The sequence below is a fragment of the Triturus cristatus genome, chromosome 1_2 (assembly GCF_964204655.1).
Source record: "Triturus cristatus chromosome 1_2, aTriCri1.1, whole genome shotgun sequence".
Classification (NCBI taxonomy): Eukaryota; Metazoa; Chordata; class Amphibia; order Caudata; family Salamandridae; genus Triturus; species Triturus cristatus.
Window position 1 is genome coordinate 862,234,400 of NC_140580.1, and position 17,345 is coordinate 862,251,744.

Genomic DNA, 17,345 nt, shown 5'->3' on the forward strand with positions numbered 1-17,345 from the left:
GGACACAGCGCAGGAGAATGGGCCAATGCTGTGATGCCATTAGGATTCTAACGTGTCCTACTCCTGACATGTTGGCGAATCTGTGTCCATATATCTGGTGTCATAGTTGCACTCTTCTGATTTTAGGAATATTATGATGATGTGTTTTATCCTTTGTATGCATGGTTTTAATTCATTGTGCCTATATACAATAATCATATGGAGCCAGGTTAGAGAACAAAGCTCGGTTGCACGCCCTGCACACGTGCCAGTGGTTCTAGCATCTGTGTAAGTTCACTGGAGCAGAACTCTGCTCTATCTACTTAAAACGTGGACTCTCCCATTTTCCCTTTGTTAAACCAATGCAGTCTAATACTTCGTTTGATTCAGTTGAGATAAACAGAGGACTGCAACGCCCAGAATCCATTAGGGTGTTAATGAATGCCGACGGTTGCAATAGTCGCTGATGACATTGAATCATTTGATAACCTTACCGCTAGCTGTAAAAAGAAACGCTAAATGTTCTTCACTGGTGGCCACCCTTACCCAGACAGTAACACCGTGTTAATTCCAAAGCTTAAACTAATTAATTGATTTCTTTGCTGTTGTGTTTGAAATTATACTCATTAAAGGAAGGACAATAACCCATAGCAGTCATGAAGCCTGGAGTCACCAGCCGTCCATTCACGCACGTGAAGCTCTCTTGCAAAACGCATTATATCGCATTTGAATTTTCTTCTTCACATAACTCGGTATCTCCGCTGGCAGAAGACGAGTAAAATGGCTGCCGTTGAAGACTGGAGCGCTGGCCTCGTGCCAGCGCCGCGCGGGTCTTCTGTTAGTGTCAATCCCCAATGCTGTGGCGCCTCATGGTATTTGATTACAAATCATGGCTCGCATATACATTGGCAGATAAGACTTTTTAATAAGGTCAGTGGGATTTCACAGTGTGTGGTGGGGCCTGCAAACCAGCACATCCTTGACTTGGAAGAGAGAGAGCAGCACTTTATCTTCCCGAACAGCCGTTCACGCCGAGGATGTGCGCTTTTTGATTTACAATGAAATCCTCCTTTGTAAAAAAAAAATCCCCTTGAGAGAAGGGATTGAAAACTAGTGAGTGTTTGAGACCTGTTGACATGAAGAGTTGCCAAAGCTGGATGCAAATAATACCTGGCACACCCGCCCTCCTATGAACAGACTTACTGGCACGGTATAGGCTTCACCAACCTCATTTTCCCACCTCCATCTATGGGACCAGTCAATTTGCAGAATGAAAACTGGAAGCAAAAAAAATATACGTACAAAGATCACGTGATAACGGGTGAGGATGGAGGAGAGGGAACCATCTTAAAAAAACACGAGCACCAGGTTTGCAGGGCAGATGCAGTGAAGGGGAAAACTACAGAGCTGAAGCCAGAGAAATAGCCATCACTGGTGCAGCAGGTTCAACGACACCGGGGCCCAAAGATGTGCAGATCGTTTTACCAGCTGCTTCAAGCATGGCTGCCACCTGACCCTGAATATGTCTTTCTTTATTTACCCAATTGTGGGGGATGGGGCATTTCCTAATATGGCTAATTGCAAACCTGTTACACCTTTACCTATAATGGTTTGGGACATTTTAAAATGAATCTTCAAGCACCAAGGCAGTGTCATATGTAGATGGACAACAGTGAAGCACTGTGATAAAATCTGCTTAGAAGAGGCACAGGCAGATATAGGGAAAGGCTTGCAGGACAGGAGTTAACCCAACACTGACGAAGAGAGGGCAGTAGCTGCAAACCATAGCTAGAAAAGAAGGAATGCAGCAGAAATACTACTAGAAGAAAGGCAGACTCAAAACAATGAAGAAGCAAATCAGAAACGTGTATAGTAGCGTAAAATGGTACCCAAAAACTTCGCTCGCTAAGGAAACAGCAAAGGGGCATAAGCATTCATAGCTTGTTGACATCAATTTGATGTAACAGTGATTTTATTGCTGCTGAGCGAACAGCGTATTAAATAGAAACCATATATATTGTGCACCTCCTTGTGCCTTGAAATTCAGTTCTACGAGTGTCAACAGAATGATGGAGAAGAATGTCATGTACACTCTTGAACAAAATTGGAGGGCAACAAAAGGATTAGGGATCACTACAAAAATGTAAACGTCAAATCAGTTCAATCTTTTCATGACCTTCCACACTAAATGCATGAAACTAATTCCGAGATGTCTGCACAATAAAAATAATTTAAGTTTCTCAATTTCTCTTGCAGTACTAAGCATTCAACACACCACAACCATTAAGATATACTGCAATTCCCAAACAACTGATGTCAACTTCCATGAAGACGTATTAAGCTGACACATGCGTTACCAATAATATGTATTCAACACATATCACATGCTGTGCATTATTCCACCATCTAGTGGTTGGGTCTGGAATTCTCCATTATTTTTTTGTCTTTTTCCTATTTTTGTTTTTCGTTGTTTGTGGGCGTCAATGGTACCACCATTTGCTGTCCCTTGTGATGTCGTCCTGCTTCCTCCGGAAGCTCCCACCTTTGCTCGCCATCAATTGTTGGGTCTGGATGCTTTCTGAAGGATCTCCGACACTAGAAAGAAGAAGTTGATTGAAGTTCGGGAGAAAAGCGTCAAAGCCCACCGAATTTGGAAAGGGACACCTGAGAAGTGGTACTGGAGGAGAGTTTGAGTAAAGAGGACACGTTTTCCTTGATGGATTTGGAGAATGCCTGTACAGGGAGCTCCCCGTGCAGCCTTATGGAGAAGACACCATTCCAGTTCTGCAAACATTTCCACCACAAGTTATTGACGAAGGGCAAACACCCGGTTGCAACTTCTGTCTGCCTGTAGACCACCGAAGTGAAGAATGCAACATCTGTTCCACGTTCACGCCAAAGATGCTGAGTGTGAGAGTCAGGCAGAGGTTATTCCATCATACCATGCAGGGACAGCAAATGATCCCCATTTTTATGAGACTTGTGTCTCTTGAGCGATGAAGAGAACGTTGCAGAAACAGCTGTGGGGGAAACATTAGATGGCAACTCATGGAACATCGACATCGAAGCCCAAGGGGGCAAGAAGTCACATAGATCCGAGGTAAAAGAATCATTGTCCTCAAAGAAAATGCTCAAGTCAAGAAATCTGACTCAAGGACGTCAAAGGGGGGAGCCTTGGCGTCGAAGCACTCAACAACTGCGGTTGCGTCCTGAGACAAAGAGCCCTCTGATCCCTCGAAATGGACACCACAGTAGGAAAATCTTCAGAGAAATCCAAGTAATCGAAGGATGGATGAGGAAAAAACATTTTGATGTCGAAAACGAACAAGTCGAGAGCAGAACACTGAAGTTCAACGACTGATTTATCTGCAAAAGACTCTTCAATGTCAAAGAGGAAGACAACAGAGAATCTTGATGCTGAACAACAGGCAGCAGAAATCAAGAGAAAGAAGAGGCGCCTCAAGGCCGAAATTACCACCCGTCTACAAAAGAAAAAAGACTTTGACAAACGTCTAAAGGCCTTTTGAATCCCAACAAAGACTTTGACTCTGAATGATCAGAAAGACAAAGACGTCGAGGAAATTGAGCCTCCTTTAACCCCAGAGTCTCAGGAAGAGGAGGTTGAACTTTTCTATGAAGAGCAAGGGGAACAAATGGTGGGGTGGTACCAGGGATCAGAGAAATCTGAATGTACTGAGACCCAATGGAAGACCTGGAAACATACTCACCAGAGGAGGGGGTAGACAGCTATCCATCAAAGCCATCACCACCAGATGGCACTGGCATCTAAAACCATCTGGTTAAGAAGGCTGCGGACAAATATGGGGTACAGTTAGAATAAGCAATACCCCAGTCGTGTTTCCTGCTGGAAACACTTCTACCCACACAGGTCAGAAACCAATTCCTGCCTATGTTCTTTAGTGTTTTTGACCTGGGAAGAGAGGCCTTGAAAGAACCCACCACATGCAGAGCCGTGTGTCCAAGAGTGGAGAAGAAATGCAAGTTCTCGTCCAAGGCACCCTCCTACATTAAGGGTTCAGTGCTGGCTGATTCGATGATCACCTCAACAGCATGGAAGAGGGCAAACATACTGTGGTAAATGAAGATCAAAAATAGCCAGTAGTAAAGGTAATACAGGATAAGTGTTATTCTCAAAGTTGGACCCTCAGGTTACAGGTAAAGATGGTAGTAAGGAAGCAGGAAGGCCCCAATGGGAGCAGCATCCTTGCTGCTCAGCCCACACATTCCAACTGACACTCACTCAAACCATGCACACACCAGCATTCTATTTCCTCACACTCACACTGGCGGACCAGCAGGGGATATATAACTATGGAGAGAATGCATGGCATAGACATGAAGATACCACACATAGCATCAACATTGGGGTCGCCTCCAGACAAGGAGAGCAAGAGAAGTGACCTCATGGATTGCAAATTCGAGTGAAGCATGGCAAACCAGTAGTGCATAGCCAACTCCAATGCCCTCTTAAACCACCATGCCTATCAGCATTGGGAGGAAATGGCGGAACTTATGAAACCCCTCCCTGAACAATACAGGAAGAGAGCAGTACACCTGGTAGATTATGGCAAAAACATCCCCAACACGTGCCTCAAGTCAGCTTTGGATGCAGTGGATACATTGAGTCGCCAAATGATGATGGGCATCACCATACGTTCCAAATCATGGCTGAGAATTTCAGGGTTCAAGCCTAAAGTTCAGGCCAACATACTAATGGAGAACAGCTGTTTGGGAGCCCTGTGGCTAAATCCCTAAATCAGCTTAAAAAAACCAAACAGCTAAATTGACGGGAGCTCTGTAGTTCACAGGGGGTTTTTGAAGGGGAACGGCACCTTCGTGCAGGCCCTCAGGGCAGAACAGCTTCCAGGCAGGAACATCCCAACAATTGTTCCAGGGTAGCAACTAGTCATCTACATCCCAGCAGAGTTGATAATACCAGCGGTACGCACAGCAGTCCTCTTGTGGAGGAGCCCGAGGTAGAGGCCAGCAACATCAGGGAAGCTCAACGCCCACCAACAAGTTGCTTAAAATCATGCCAAAGCTACTTACTGACAACATCAGTGAGACACATAAATAAAAAACTCAAAGTTCACACACCAGTGGGAGGCAGGATACAAAACTTCCTTCAGGAATGGATGACGATAACATCAGACAAATGGATCCTAAACTTAATACAGTATGTATATTGCATAGAATTAGACAAGATGCCTCCATCCAGGGGACCCAAAAAGAAGGTCCACTGAAGAGAAGAAATATTTGTCTTCTTAAAGAGGTAGCAGAATTGCTATAAAAGAAAGCTATACAAACAGTTCCAAGGTTAGAAAAGAACAAGGGAAATTACTCCACATATTTCCTAATTCCAAAGGTAGACGGATCCCTACAACCAATCCTAGACCTCAGGTTCATAAAAAAGTTTATCAAAACACAAAGATTCAAGATGACAAGATTGCAGGAGGTCAGACCTAAATTACAAAAAGGATATTGCATGGCTACCATAGACCTAAAGGATGGCTACTTGCACATCCCAATGAGTGCAGGACATAGAAGATTCCTCAGGTTTGTGGTAAACAAGACTGAATACCAATACTGGCCTTTGGAATCAAATCAGAACCAAGAGTATTTACAAAGTGTCTAGCAGCAGTTGCAGCACACTTAAGAAGACAAGGCATATGTGTCTACCCTTACCTGGATGACTGGTTAATAGGAGCCTACTCATACAACAAATGCAGAGTGCATATACAGAAGGTAATGAGAACACTATACACATTGGGGTTCTCAGGAAACATGGAGAAGTCATTGCCAACAACAGAACAAGAAAATATGTTTTTGAGGGCAAGGATCAACACAATCCAAGTAAAGGTATATCCCAGCGAAAGGAGAACAGAATCACTGTTGAAAGAGACAGCTTTACCCGAAGTGGCAAGCTCTGAGAGTAAGGACTGTGGGGAAGTTATTAGGGAAGATGGCATCATGCATCCCTTTGATTCTATATGCAAGACTTCACATGAGAGCGATCCAAGAATGGCTACAAAATCAATGGTCACAAGCAACATGGAGTTGGGAAGATTTAGTGGTTGTCGCGCAGAAGGTACAAGAGGAGATAGCGTGGTGAAACAGGTCACATATAACACAAGGGGGAACATTTGCACAACCAACTCCAAAAGGGACAATTACAACAGATGCCTCACATATGGGATAGGGAGCTCACATGGGCAGACTCAAGGTGAGAGAGGTCTGGAAGGCACAGGATGCTGCACAACATATCAACATCCTGGACCTAAAAACAGTGTTCCGAGCTTTCAAAGTCTTTCAGAAAGAGCCATTGGGAAAAACAATGTTAATACAAACAGACAACACAACTACAATGTTTTATATCAAGAAATGGATGGACACAATCCCTGGCCCTGTTGAGACTAGCCTCCGAACTCTGAAAGTGGGCAACTCAGGGCAGAAAGGAGATCATTGATGTCCACCTGCCAGTGAAAGACAATATCAAGGTGGACAGAGTGAGCAGGCAAGCCTCATGCTCCCATGAATTGGAACTGGACCAAGGAGTACTCAAAAGGATCTTTCAGAAGTGGGGAACTCCAGAAATAGATCTGTTTGCAACACCAAGGAGTGCAAAATGCTAAAGCTTTGCCTCCAGGCAACCATACATTCAATCCCTGGAGAATGCACTGTAGATAAGAAGGTCAGAGACATTTGCAGATGCCTTTTCCCTGATACCACTGATACACTGGGTGATCAGCAAAAACAGAAACAGCAGGATGACACTAATACTAATTGCCCCGCAGTGAGCAAGACAGTCCTGGTTCTTAGAGCAGACAGAATTAGCACAAGGGAACATTCCCAAATTGCCAAACGATCAAGATCTGTTGTCAATGGAAGAAGGAAGGGTACTACACCCAGTGCCAGAGTCTTTGAGCCTGGCAGCATGGTTTCTGAAGACTTAGAACTCAGACATTTCAAGCTGCCGGAGAATATAAGAGAAGCAAGAAAGCCAACAACTAGGAAGTGCTATATGGCAAAATGCAAAAGATACTCAATATGTTGTCTTAAGGAGGGGCTCTTAAGAAGAAATACTAGAGGCAAGACAGTGTTAAAATATCGAACACATCTTCTGGATTGCTAGCTAACTTATGCTCTTTAAGGGTACATAAAGCAGCAATAGTGGCTTACACAAGAGGCCACATTGGAGGAAGTTTCTTCATAGCGTCAGTAATCGAGAGGTTTCTCAAAAGGGGCTAAAAGAATTGCATCACCAAGAAAGGTACTTGCAAAAGTATTCTTGCAATTCCACATGAACCAAAGTTTACAAATTCCACGTTTTTGTTCCAAAAACCAAAGTCGTGCAGAAAGGACTCTGCACACATTAGACGCAAGATAGACCAGTAATGTATTATAGTGAAAGAACCAAATCAAACAGAAAGACAAAACCACTGTACATCTCATTTGCTAACCATTTTCTATGAACAATAATAACCAAGAACACCATTTTAAGATGGATAGCACAAACTATTCAGTTGTGCCACACAAACAGAGGTGAAAGACTGAGTTCTGCAGCTAGCACACATTGAACAAGGAAAAAGGGAGCAACCATTGCACTTCTAGCGAATCCCCCCTTGCAAAACATCTGTATGGCAGCAACATGGTAATCGAGTGCACACGTTCACCAAGCACTATTGCATAGACATACAAATGAACAAAGAAGCACAGGTGGGACAAAAGGTCTTACAACATCTGTTTACCAATCAATGCTAATTTTCAACCCACACACCGCATAGATAACAAACCGCTACAAAATCTATGCACAGGATGTGAATCCAGAAAAGATTCACACAGCAAAACGTATAGTTTCTTACCTGTAGGTGTAGGTGTCGTTTTGCAGCTTGAAGAATATTCTGGATTCACAGGCGAACCACCCAACTCCACCAAGAAGATGGAAGGAAGGATCAAGAAACAAAAAAAAATCTGAAGATGGTGACCAAAGGTGGGAGCTTCCAGCGGAAGCAGAACAATGTCACAAGGGACACCAAATGGAGGTACCGTCGATACCCACCAATGATAAAAAAACTAAAGTAGGAAACCGACTAAAAATTAACTGAAGATTCCGGACCCAACCACTAGATAGTGGAATAAATCACAGCATGTAAACCCAGAAAAATCTTCAAGCTGCAAAACTACACCTACAGGTAAGAAACAATACATTCTTGAGCATGGAATCCTGTTGCTCGGAGCTCTGATCGACTGCACCAGTTTGGAGGTTGATCCTGGGCGTCTGTGCTGGAAGATCCTCCCTGGTCATGGGCTTTATTTATTGGAAATAAATATTTGATGAAACCACTGTTGGTCTCAGGAATTATCATACAATACACATTTACCACTAATTTACTCACAACAAATAGTTATGCAGTCTCCCAGTGGGACCCTTATAGATAGAGAAACTGAGAATGCCATATAAGTCAATCCCTACCATTGTCACTATGTAACGCTTTGGACGGTAGCATGCATGCACATTCCAGGTCATGAGCAATTCTGGGCCAGGTAGACAATGGTCTAGTCCAGGAATTGCTGAAAATCAGAGTTTTAGAGCCCGTTACAGAGCCATTAGTTCTGCCATTTGCCTTAACCACCCTGAGTTCCTCATTTCCACAATATAATGGTTGCAGTATCATTACCCAGTATCAGTGTCCCCAGTATCACAGACAGTCCGGTCACCTCATACGTTAGCTACTAAGCAACCTCAATATCAGAGTCACTTAGTGACCACCGTTTGATGGCACCATCCATTCGGTGTCCTGAGTGTCACAGACAGTGAAATCCCATAGTATGGTAGCCACCAAGCAACCCCAATATTAGAAGCACTCAGTTTCCACCAGTAATAATGCCATCCTTCTGGTGACCACTAGCATCACATACAGTTGCATCACCTAGTATGCTAGCCATCAAACAGGCCCATTATCAGAGCACAAGACACACAATTGATGGACGGAATGCAGAACAAATCAAAACATTCTCCCCCAGACAAGAGATATGGGTTAAATCCATCATTCTTTTGCTCACCATGCCACCCCAGTTTAGACCTGGCCATATGCAAATCAGTCTTGACCCTGTGCCTCATGGGAACAGTCCAGCCCGAACTGCCAAGCCAGGTCCTCCCTGGACCAGAAACAAGCATCCTAGGACTGGTTTCGGGGTTTCACCCCTTTTCAGCCAGGATAGCTTGAATCCAGTGGCACAGTGAGCCCGGGACCTACGTCTAGGCATACCCAGCGCACTTAGGGCGAGAAAGCAAAAGACACACAATTCATGGACGGAATGCAGAACAAATCAAAACATTCTCCCCCAGTCAAGAGATCTGGGTTAAATCCATCATTCTTTTGCTCACCATGCCACCCAGTTTAGACCTGGCCATATGCAAATCAGTCTTGACCCTGTGCCTCATGGGAACAGTCCAGCCCGACCTGCGAAGCCAGGTCTTCCCTGTACCGGAAACAAGCATCCTAGGACCGGTTTCGGGATTTCACCCCTCTTCAGCCAGGATAGTTTACTAAACTAGGCACTGTATCCATTTTGAAAATCAACCATGACTGTGTTTTAACTTATGTCTCTCTGCCTGCAGTAAAATGTGCACAGAAACATTATAGAAGATGCTCAGTGATGCTGTTTATTTCCTATCAATAATATGTTGTTCTTTGCAAGCTCTTGAGGAAGCCTCCTCTCATATTTAACTGTTCAATGTCCTACATGCTGAAGTTCAGTAAGCTCAGTCATTTCATAATTCTATCATTGATTAATGTGTAGCGAGATTTGTACTATCACATTCGATGGCATTAGGTAAAAGCGGAACAAATTATTATTCATTTAGGGCATGGTGTTGGCTAATGTTCCATTTTATTCTGTATCGTGATTTGCTGAGCCTATGTATCAATGTGCTTACATCATGTGACTGTATGATTTCTACTGTGTATTTTGCTATAAAAATGGCTCATTTTGAAAGATAGCCAAGCTTCTCTTCAGGAGCAGACTTGTGTTATTGAGACCTTAGGTCATCACATGCAGCATCTGTAATGATCTCAAACTTTTAATAAACCTTCATGGTTTCTAACTCATGTGTGACTCAGAAAAGCTTATTTCAATGACTAGGTGATTTGATATGTTGACAATCTCAATCAGGTTGAGGCACATTGCCTTATATATTCTTGAGGACACCACCACCACTGATCCTGCGCAGACTGCATTTATCTTTAGATGATCAAATAAGATAGTCTCAACACCATCAGAAATACTGTTAGTATTTCCCAAAACGTACTCTAGTCACAAACCTTTGGTTCCCTTACAAAGAGCCTGTGATGTTGACTTTAGACATGCTGATCAAATGCTTCTCTATAAGTAGTAATGTATTAATCTCCTTACGTGGATGTTAGTGTTTCTGCATTCAGTGGTAGAGCAGAAGACCATAAACCTTCATGTGTGCTCTGGTTGTGTGACCACTTTGGTTTGATAGTGCCATTTTCAGACTGTGAATTGATGAATGCACTAACTTATCGTATACATTTTGCACTTTTTCTTTGCAGGACGGCTTACTACACTGCCTACCGACAAGTGTACAGTACGGATTATCAGACAGTCTATAAATGTTGCCCTGGATGGTCCCAGCTCAACGACGAGGCCGGCTGCCTTTATCGTAAGCAAAGTCGCCTTCCTTCCATTGGTTTTGTCGATGTTGATGGTTCTGCACTCGGTGTTCATAAATACTTTATTCGGGATCTAAACAGTTCTGTTCACGACAAGAAAAATGTTGGAAAGAAATGTAATTGTTTGTAGTTTTCAAACATGCATTTTTCATAGAGTTCCTCTCACCCCCCACTGCAGATGGAGGGAAATTATTCAATTTTTTCACTACCCTCCTGTTAAAAATTGTATTTTACGATGAAAACATTTTTTGAAGTTAGAATTAAGGAAGCGTGAGGGTTGCAGTCCTTCTTACCTTGTAAATAAATTTAAAAAAATAGCTCCGGCGATATCTCAAAAACATAAAATAAAGGAACCAAGGCGGGCCCTAATGGTAGGGGATGGGACTGAGGGTTGTTTAATATGTTTAGTCGATCTAAGTTCCCTTTAAATGTCTGCTCTACATTTAACGTCCCACAGTGCACTGCATAGCTTCAGAATTGACCCTCACTTAGGCATGGGCGGTGAACTATGCTCCGTTCGTGGAGTTTGAGGAGTTTTCAGCACTCCGCGCTCTGGGGATCAGGCGGAGCTCTGAAAAACTCCGCTCCGCAGAGCGGATTTTTTTCCTCGCTTGCACCCGCCAATGTGAAGTTGGCGAGTGCGAGCGAGGAAAATCTACCTCCCGGCGAGAATTCTCTACACAGGCGATCGGATTTCTCAACACGGGTGGTCGCGGATGGTCATGACTGCTCGCGTTGAGAAACCTTCCATTCAGGGTGAGTAAGCTGGTGCTCGAGTTGAAAATCTACTTTAGCAGCAGAAAAAAAGCAGCGCCCTCTAGCGCTGCGCATGGTGCCATTCGTACTGATTTTACAGCGCGGCACAAACACCCGGCCCTGAAAATCAATGCGAACAGCGTGACTAAACACTCTCTGCCACTTGCAGAACTACGCGTAGCACAGTTGGGGCACTTTGTGAAGTTACGTGTAGCAGAACTCTGCAAACTCCACCCAGGTCTACCTTCAATGTCATACCAGTCTGTGGTGAAGTTGATTTCAGCTGCAGCTCCGCCTATCAAGCCACTGAAAAGAAAGTAAATGCACTCACCGCGAAGAAGACGAACCTGTGCCTGGAGGTTGGGGTATTCATACTCCAGTAAAACCGTATGCGTGGTACCTATTGTTTGGAGGCGCTTTGATAATGTTTAAGCTAATAATGAGTCGGAAAAACCAATAACAAATTACTGCCTCGGAGTAAAACTGATTGATTCTGCTATCTTGTTTAAAATAATTGCACTGTTTTTTTCTGCACACAGTGACAGCTCTGTGCATTGAGAAATTCATTGCATGTTGTGCCTTTGGCAATTCTGCGACACAATAGACGTGTGTATTAAGTTTCCTTTTCCATTGCTCCTGCAGTTAAACCCACCTGTCTAAAATGACAAAACATTATTAAAACACACTCGCTCACTCCTACATAACCGCCAGTATGACATACTTGACATAAAATGGAATGTTGATGCTTTTTGAGTATGGAAGCTCATCAAATCAAATCATGACATAGCTATTCCTATTAATCCTTTAGGAGATATTGAACTGGACAGACAACTAAGACTATAAGTGGTACTATCACTGTGTCACTGATAGATGACTGCAGAGAATGGCCCACAGTTGAATTCCATTAAAACAACAGTTCTCTATAGTTCTCATTAAATGCTCATTCTAGATTAATTGTTCACCATTTCAAGCTTTAATGTCCTCTGGAGAGAGCATTAATCAGCAAATTCTACACCAAGACATAATATATTGTGTAAAGACACCTACATTGAAAAACTGTGATTTTGGGCACTTCACACTACCTTTTTGTGCTTAAATTATAAAAATATTTATAAAACAAATATACCATTAACTCTCACATTTCACACGTGCCCCAATATCATGTCCAAACTCATTTCCCCCTTCACATCATAGTTTCCCTTAAATTGCGTCTGTCAGACTCCTTTTTTTCTAGATGCCAGAAATTAATCCATATGTTCTTTTGACAAGTTCTGATCACATCCTCTGGATTCCATGCACAATGTTTCCAGGCAAGTCTTAAGGAGTCTGAACATAAACAGTGACTAATTTGTGCCGGTGGTTGCATGTGATGGGCACCAGCACTTATTTATGAGACCTAGACCTTGTTTATCATCATCTCATCATACTTTGACTCAAAGTAAGAGAGAGAAAGGCAGGGAAGAGGAAAAAAGGAAGAAGAGAAGAAAGGAAGAGAGTGATAAAGGCAGAAAGTAGGAATGAAAAGCAGCCTGCAAGGGTGAGATAAAGAGATAGCATGTACATGGTATTGGCAAGTCTACACAGCCATGGTATCCAGCAATCCTGGAATTCGGCAGTGCTAATGGCACCCTCCTGAGAGAAATAATGGGCACGTATTTATTTATATTTACAAATGAAGCTCAGGACAGTAAGTAGCACTTTTGGAGGGAAGAAAATGTGAAAGAAATGTATATTTCCGAAATGTGATCATATCTCCATGCATGGAATATGAATGTCATAGAGAGAGCATTAAACCATGCTGAATTTTATTCTAATGCAAGACCCGAACACACAATGTTATGCTTTTCTTCAATGTAAATTTTGGATTACTATACAGGAAATTGTGTATGATTTGATTAGACTGTAAAGTTTATCAGAAACGAGGTATGTCTTAAAGCACCCGAGTTGCGCAAAATTAGCTGAGCGCAGAGGATGTTTCTCTGCATGGTGTACCGCTGGGGCAGAGTGCTCCTCCCTCAATCACAAAAGTGATGCAAACTGATGCAAAGTGCTGTTTTTAGGTCGAGCCTGTGCAGCGCCTACGCTGCTCTGCGAGGCATGCTGTATTGAAGTATGGAATAGAAGCTCCGCCCATTTCCAGCCCATCTTTTCAATTGCTCCTGTTACTGTTCTTTCGAAATCATTGCTTTTCATTCGTTAATAGGCTAAGGAATCCCTCCTTGGTACCGCCTTGTCTGCATTTGTAACCTCACATAAGGACTGGACTTTTTACTTGTGTTCTTACGGTCTGCTTTATGTAGTCGGTGAGCCCTATTTTCTTTAATGATCTTCCCCTATTCCACCCACGAAATCGCAGTACGCCGCTTACTGTGATATGTTTATCAGTGATGTATTTATTTAATTTACAGCGCGGTCCACTTTAACTATAGCGGCAGCGCTTATTTATTTAATTTATTTACGGTGCAGTCTGCTTTCACTTTAGCGGCCGCGCTTATTTATTTATTTAATTTACAGCGCTATCCGCTTTTACCTTGGCGGCAACACTTATTTATTTAATTTACAGCGCGGTCCGCTTTCATTTTAGCGGCTGTGCTTATTTATTTAATTGACGGCACGGTCTGCTTTCACTTTAGTGGCCACGCTACAGAACCTTTCTTTAATTATTTATTTGTTCTTTTTGGGTGAAAGCGCTCCATACCGCTTTTCACTTTAATATTGGGTGTGCCCCTTTCTTTAGACGCTGCTCACTTTAACCTGCATACGGCGAGCAGCATCTAAAAGAAAGGGGCGCGGCCACCATTACAGAGTCTCGCATTTGCGAGAGGTTGAGCTATTAGCATTGGAAATGCAATGCCTTTTATATATGTGTTGCTTTTAAAAACACATAATTAAAAGGCATTGTCATTTACAATGCCAATAGCTTAAACTCTCGCAAATGTGAGACCTATTACATTGAAAATGCTTGTGGTATTTACTTTTCAGTGCAAAACTGTCCCCTTGCAGTACTAATTCACATCATGATCATACCAATGCACCATGGGGCAGGGGTGTTTTCTTTGGCGCAACGCAACCTAAAGTGCTCCAGAGCTAGGCAAGAGGGAAACAGCACCATATCTTAGTAGTTATCGTGCTGCTCTGTTCTATCCCTTTCATGCAGCGCAGCCCTGCAACTTTGACTGCTGCACTTCATTGCATAAAAACTTAGTACATCTGCCACCCACACCCCAGCTTGCCTCAGCTGTTAACCCTTCCTGCAGGCACAATCTTACAGAGATGCTGTGAGCTCTACTCCGGACTCTGATGGTAATTTGTAGTTCCTTTCACCCTATACGACCCATTGACACTACATATGTACATGAGGGATAGGGAGGCGGGAGAAACAGTCAGAAGGGACAGAAGAGATACATAAGGAGCGCTTGAGAGAGAGAGACTCAAAAGAAGGAGGGAGAGAGAGAGAGAGAGAGAGAAAGAGAGAGAGAGAGAGAGAGGGAGAGAGAGAGAGAAAGAGAGAGAGAGAGAGAGAGAGAGGGAGAGGCAGTTGGGAATATTAGTGATATTAGTGCAACAGGAGTTAAAGGAGGCAAAGGTAAAAGTAGCACGGGGCAGGGCAAGAGAGTGAGAGGCAAAGCCAAAGTGTGAGAAGGGAGCAGGAAGAGAGGCAAAGAGAGCAGGGGGATGACTGTGGGCAGAAAAGCAAGATGCAATGGGTGTAGATACAGCGCATTCCTGCCCTTTCAATTTGGAGTGCGGCAGCGCAGCAGGAAGGCTGCAGCGCTGCCGTTCGTCAAAATATTGTAAGTGAGGCCCTAAAAACTTAGCAGCTGTGCCTAAGCAGTGTGCCTCAATTTCAGTGCCATTTCTGCTCCTATTTTCCTTGAACTAACTTGCTTTGCTCGCTGAAGCACAAACACCCAGCCACAATACTTACTTTGATTTACAGCCTGAATTGTGGGAGGGGCGAGTGGAACACCATCTGGGCAACCAGGTGGAGATTGGTCAATAGTTAAGTTTTTGTAGTGATGAAATGTAATGAAGTCTTTTAAGCCACATGCCTCCAAGCACTGTTGCCAACATATTTTGACCGACTTTTACGACATCAGCGAAACTTATCAGAGTTGACCTGTTAAACAGGTTGCTGACTTTGGCCGGTGTCGTGTTTTTCCTGCGTATTACAACTAATGTTGACTACAGGCTTGCAAGCATGACCTCACCCATATAGATGCCAAAGAGGTCTGTAAAACCCCGCTGTGCCACATGATGGATTGTGGCATGCAAACGGAAGTTCCAGTTTCTAGAAGTCTGACTTGTGTATAAAGTACAAAACTCAACAGGAAGCATCAAGTTTTTCAACCCTTGTTGCAACTTGAATTGGTCGAGAATCCTTCCTCAGTCAATCAACGTTTTTTGCCCAGGGCTGTTACAGTGAGCGGCGGTGGATGTAAGCCACATCCATGCCCCAAAGGAACACTAAACCACTTGCATATGGCTGACACTTTGTTCCATTGTTTCTTGTGAGTGCAACACCACCCACACAGCGGCATTTAAAACCTGTTCTAACATAGTGGTTAGAGGAGGGGGAAGGAAGGACCCCACGTCGATTTATATCTTCATTATGGATGGTGCATTAATCATCCTGGTCACGCCCTTCCCCCCACTCCCCATGAGTTACCCATTCCAGGGGTACCAGTAACTCTGGGGGCAGAGTTATTGGAGGATTCCAGGTTAAACCCTAAGGCTCTACTAATAAATTAAGAATGCCCGAAGTAATTCCTCATTTATTTCGCGGAGTGCCACTCGTGACTGCCGTGTTCAACGGCTGGATTGGCCAGGTGACACAAAGTAGATGTTTTTTCCCACAGATCTCATAATTCCAATGGAGTCAGTAATGGCGATTACTAATTTACCCACCACATGTGAAGGCGTTGGATCTCAAATTAACCTGAACCTTTGATGAATATTGGGGTATAAAAAGACCAAGTACCTTTATTAAGGGATTCTAACGCCTGTGAGCCGGATAAGAAAATATGGGAATAGGTTGGGAGCCTTCGGGCGTATGCCACGCGTCTCTTTACCTTCCAAGAGCAATAAATGAAGCTATGTTACATTTGTCTGTAATCAGGTCTGTTATTTCAGCGACAAGCAAGAGATTGTTTTCAAGATATGCTCCATTAACCGTTAATATTGTTACCTTTTTTGGGTCCGAATATCCTACCGAAAACAAGAGAGATTTTCAGTCCCATAGTGTATGCATAACAGATAGCTCCTGTCTTTACATTGAGGTTTCTGAGCTTATCTTTCTTGTAGCTCTGGGCTTTCTCTTTCCTCCATTGGACCAGGATCCTTAAGAGACAATCATCTATCATGTTCACCTTTTTGCTGATATCACTCCATTTAGGACAGTAAAATGGATCAACAAGGTGACCTTCGCTGCTGATAGCTGCTGAAACCAGTGGGGTCCTGAGGTTGAATCCCAGCTTTACCAACATTACCTTTCATGTTTCTGAGGTCCACTAATTGCGTAATATTGAATAATAGCACCTTATTTAAAGCACTTAAAAACGTACATTATTGTGTAGCGCTGAATGAATCTGTTTAATGTAAGTTGCTCAGTGCAAATACAGGACAGACCTTTACACTGATCTGTACCCGGTGTGCAGGCTTTGTAGCATCCTAAGATCAAGCTTACCTTAACCCACCTGGTGTTTGAAAATGCAAGAGTGAACTGAACCATCCCTTGATAGGTTGGCCACACTAGGCATACTTTGACTGATAGCTACAGATGTAATGCATGTCTGAGACTTATTTCTTGAAGCTGTTCATTTCTAAGTAATTCTCATAGACTAGTCAATGTTTCTAATTTCATGTGAGAGCTTGTTATGTTGAGTAATAATG

At 43.2% G+C, this 17,345-nt stretch overlaps 1 protein-coding gene across 1 annotated transcript in view; it reads left to right on the forward strand.

Annotated features, from left to right (window-relative positions):
• The window catches only part of MEGF6 (multiple EGF like domains 6), a 1,140,767-nt gene that overhangs the window by 196,213 nt on the left and 927,209 nt on the right, over nucleotides 1-17,345 (forward strand). Inside the window, exon 3 of the mRNA XM_085609125.1 lies at nucleotides 10,578-10,687. Within this exon, the coding sequence (XP_085465251.1) occupies nucleotides 10,578-10,687 (110 nt within the window). The remainder of the gene's footprint in view (nucleotides 1-10,577; nucleotides 10,688-17,345) is intronic.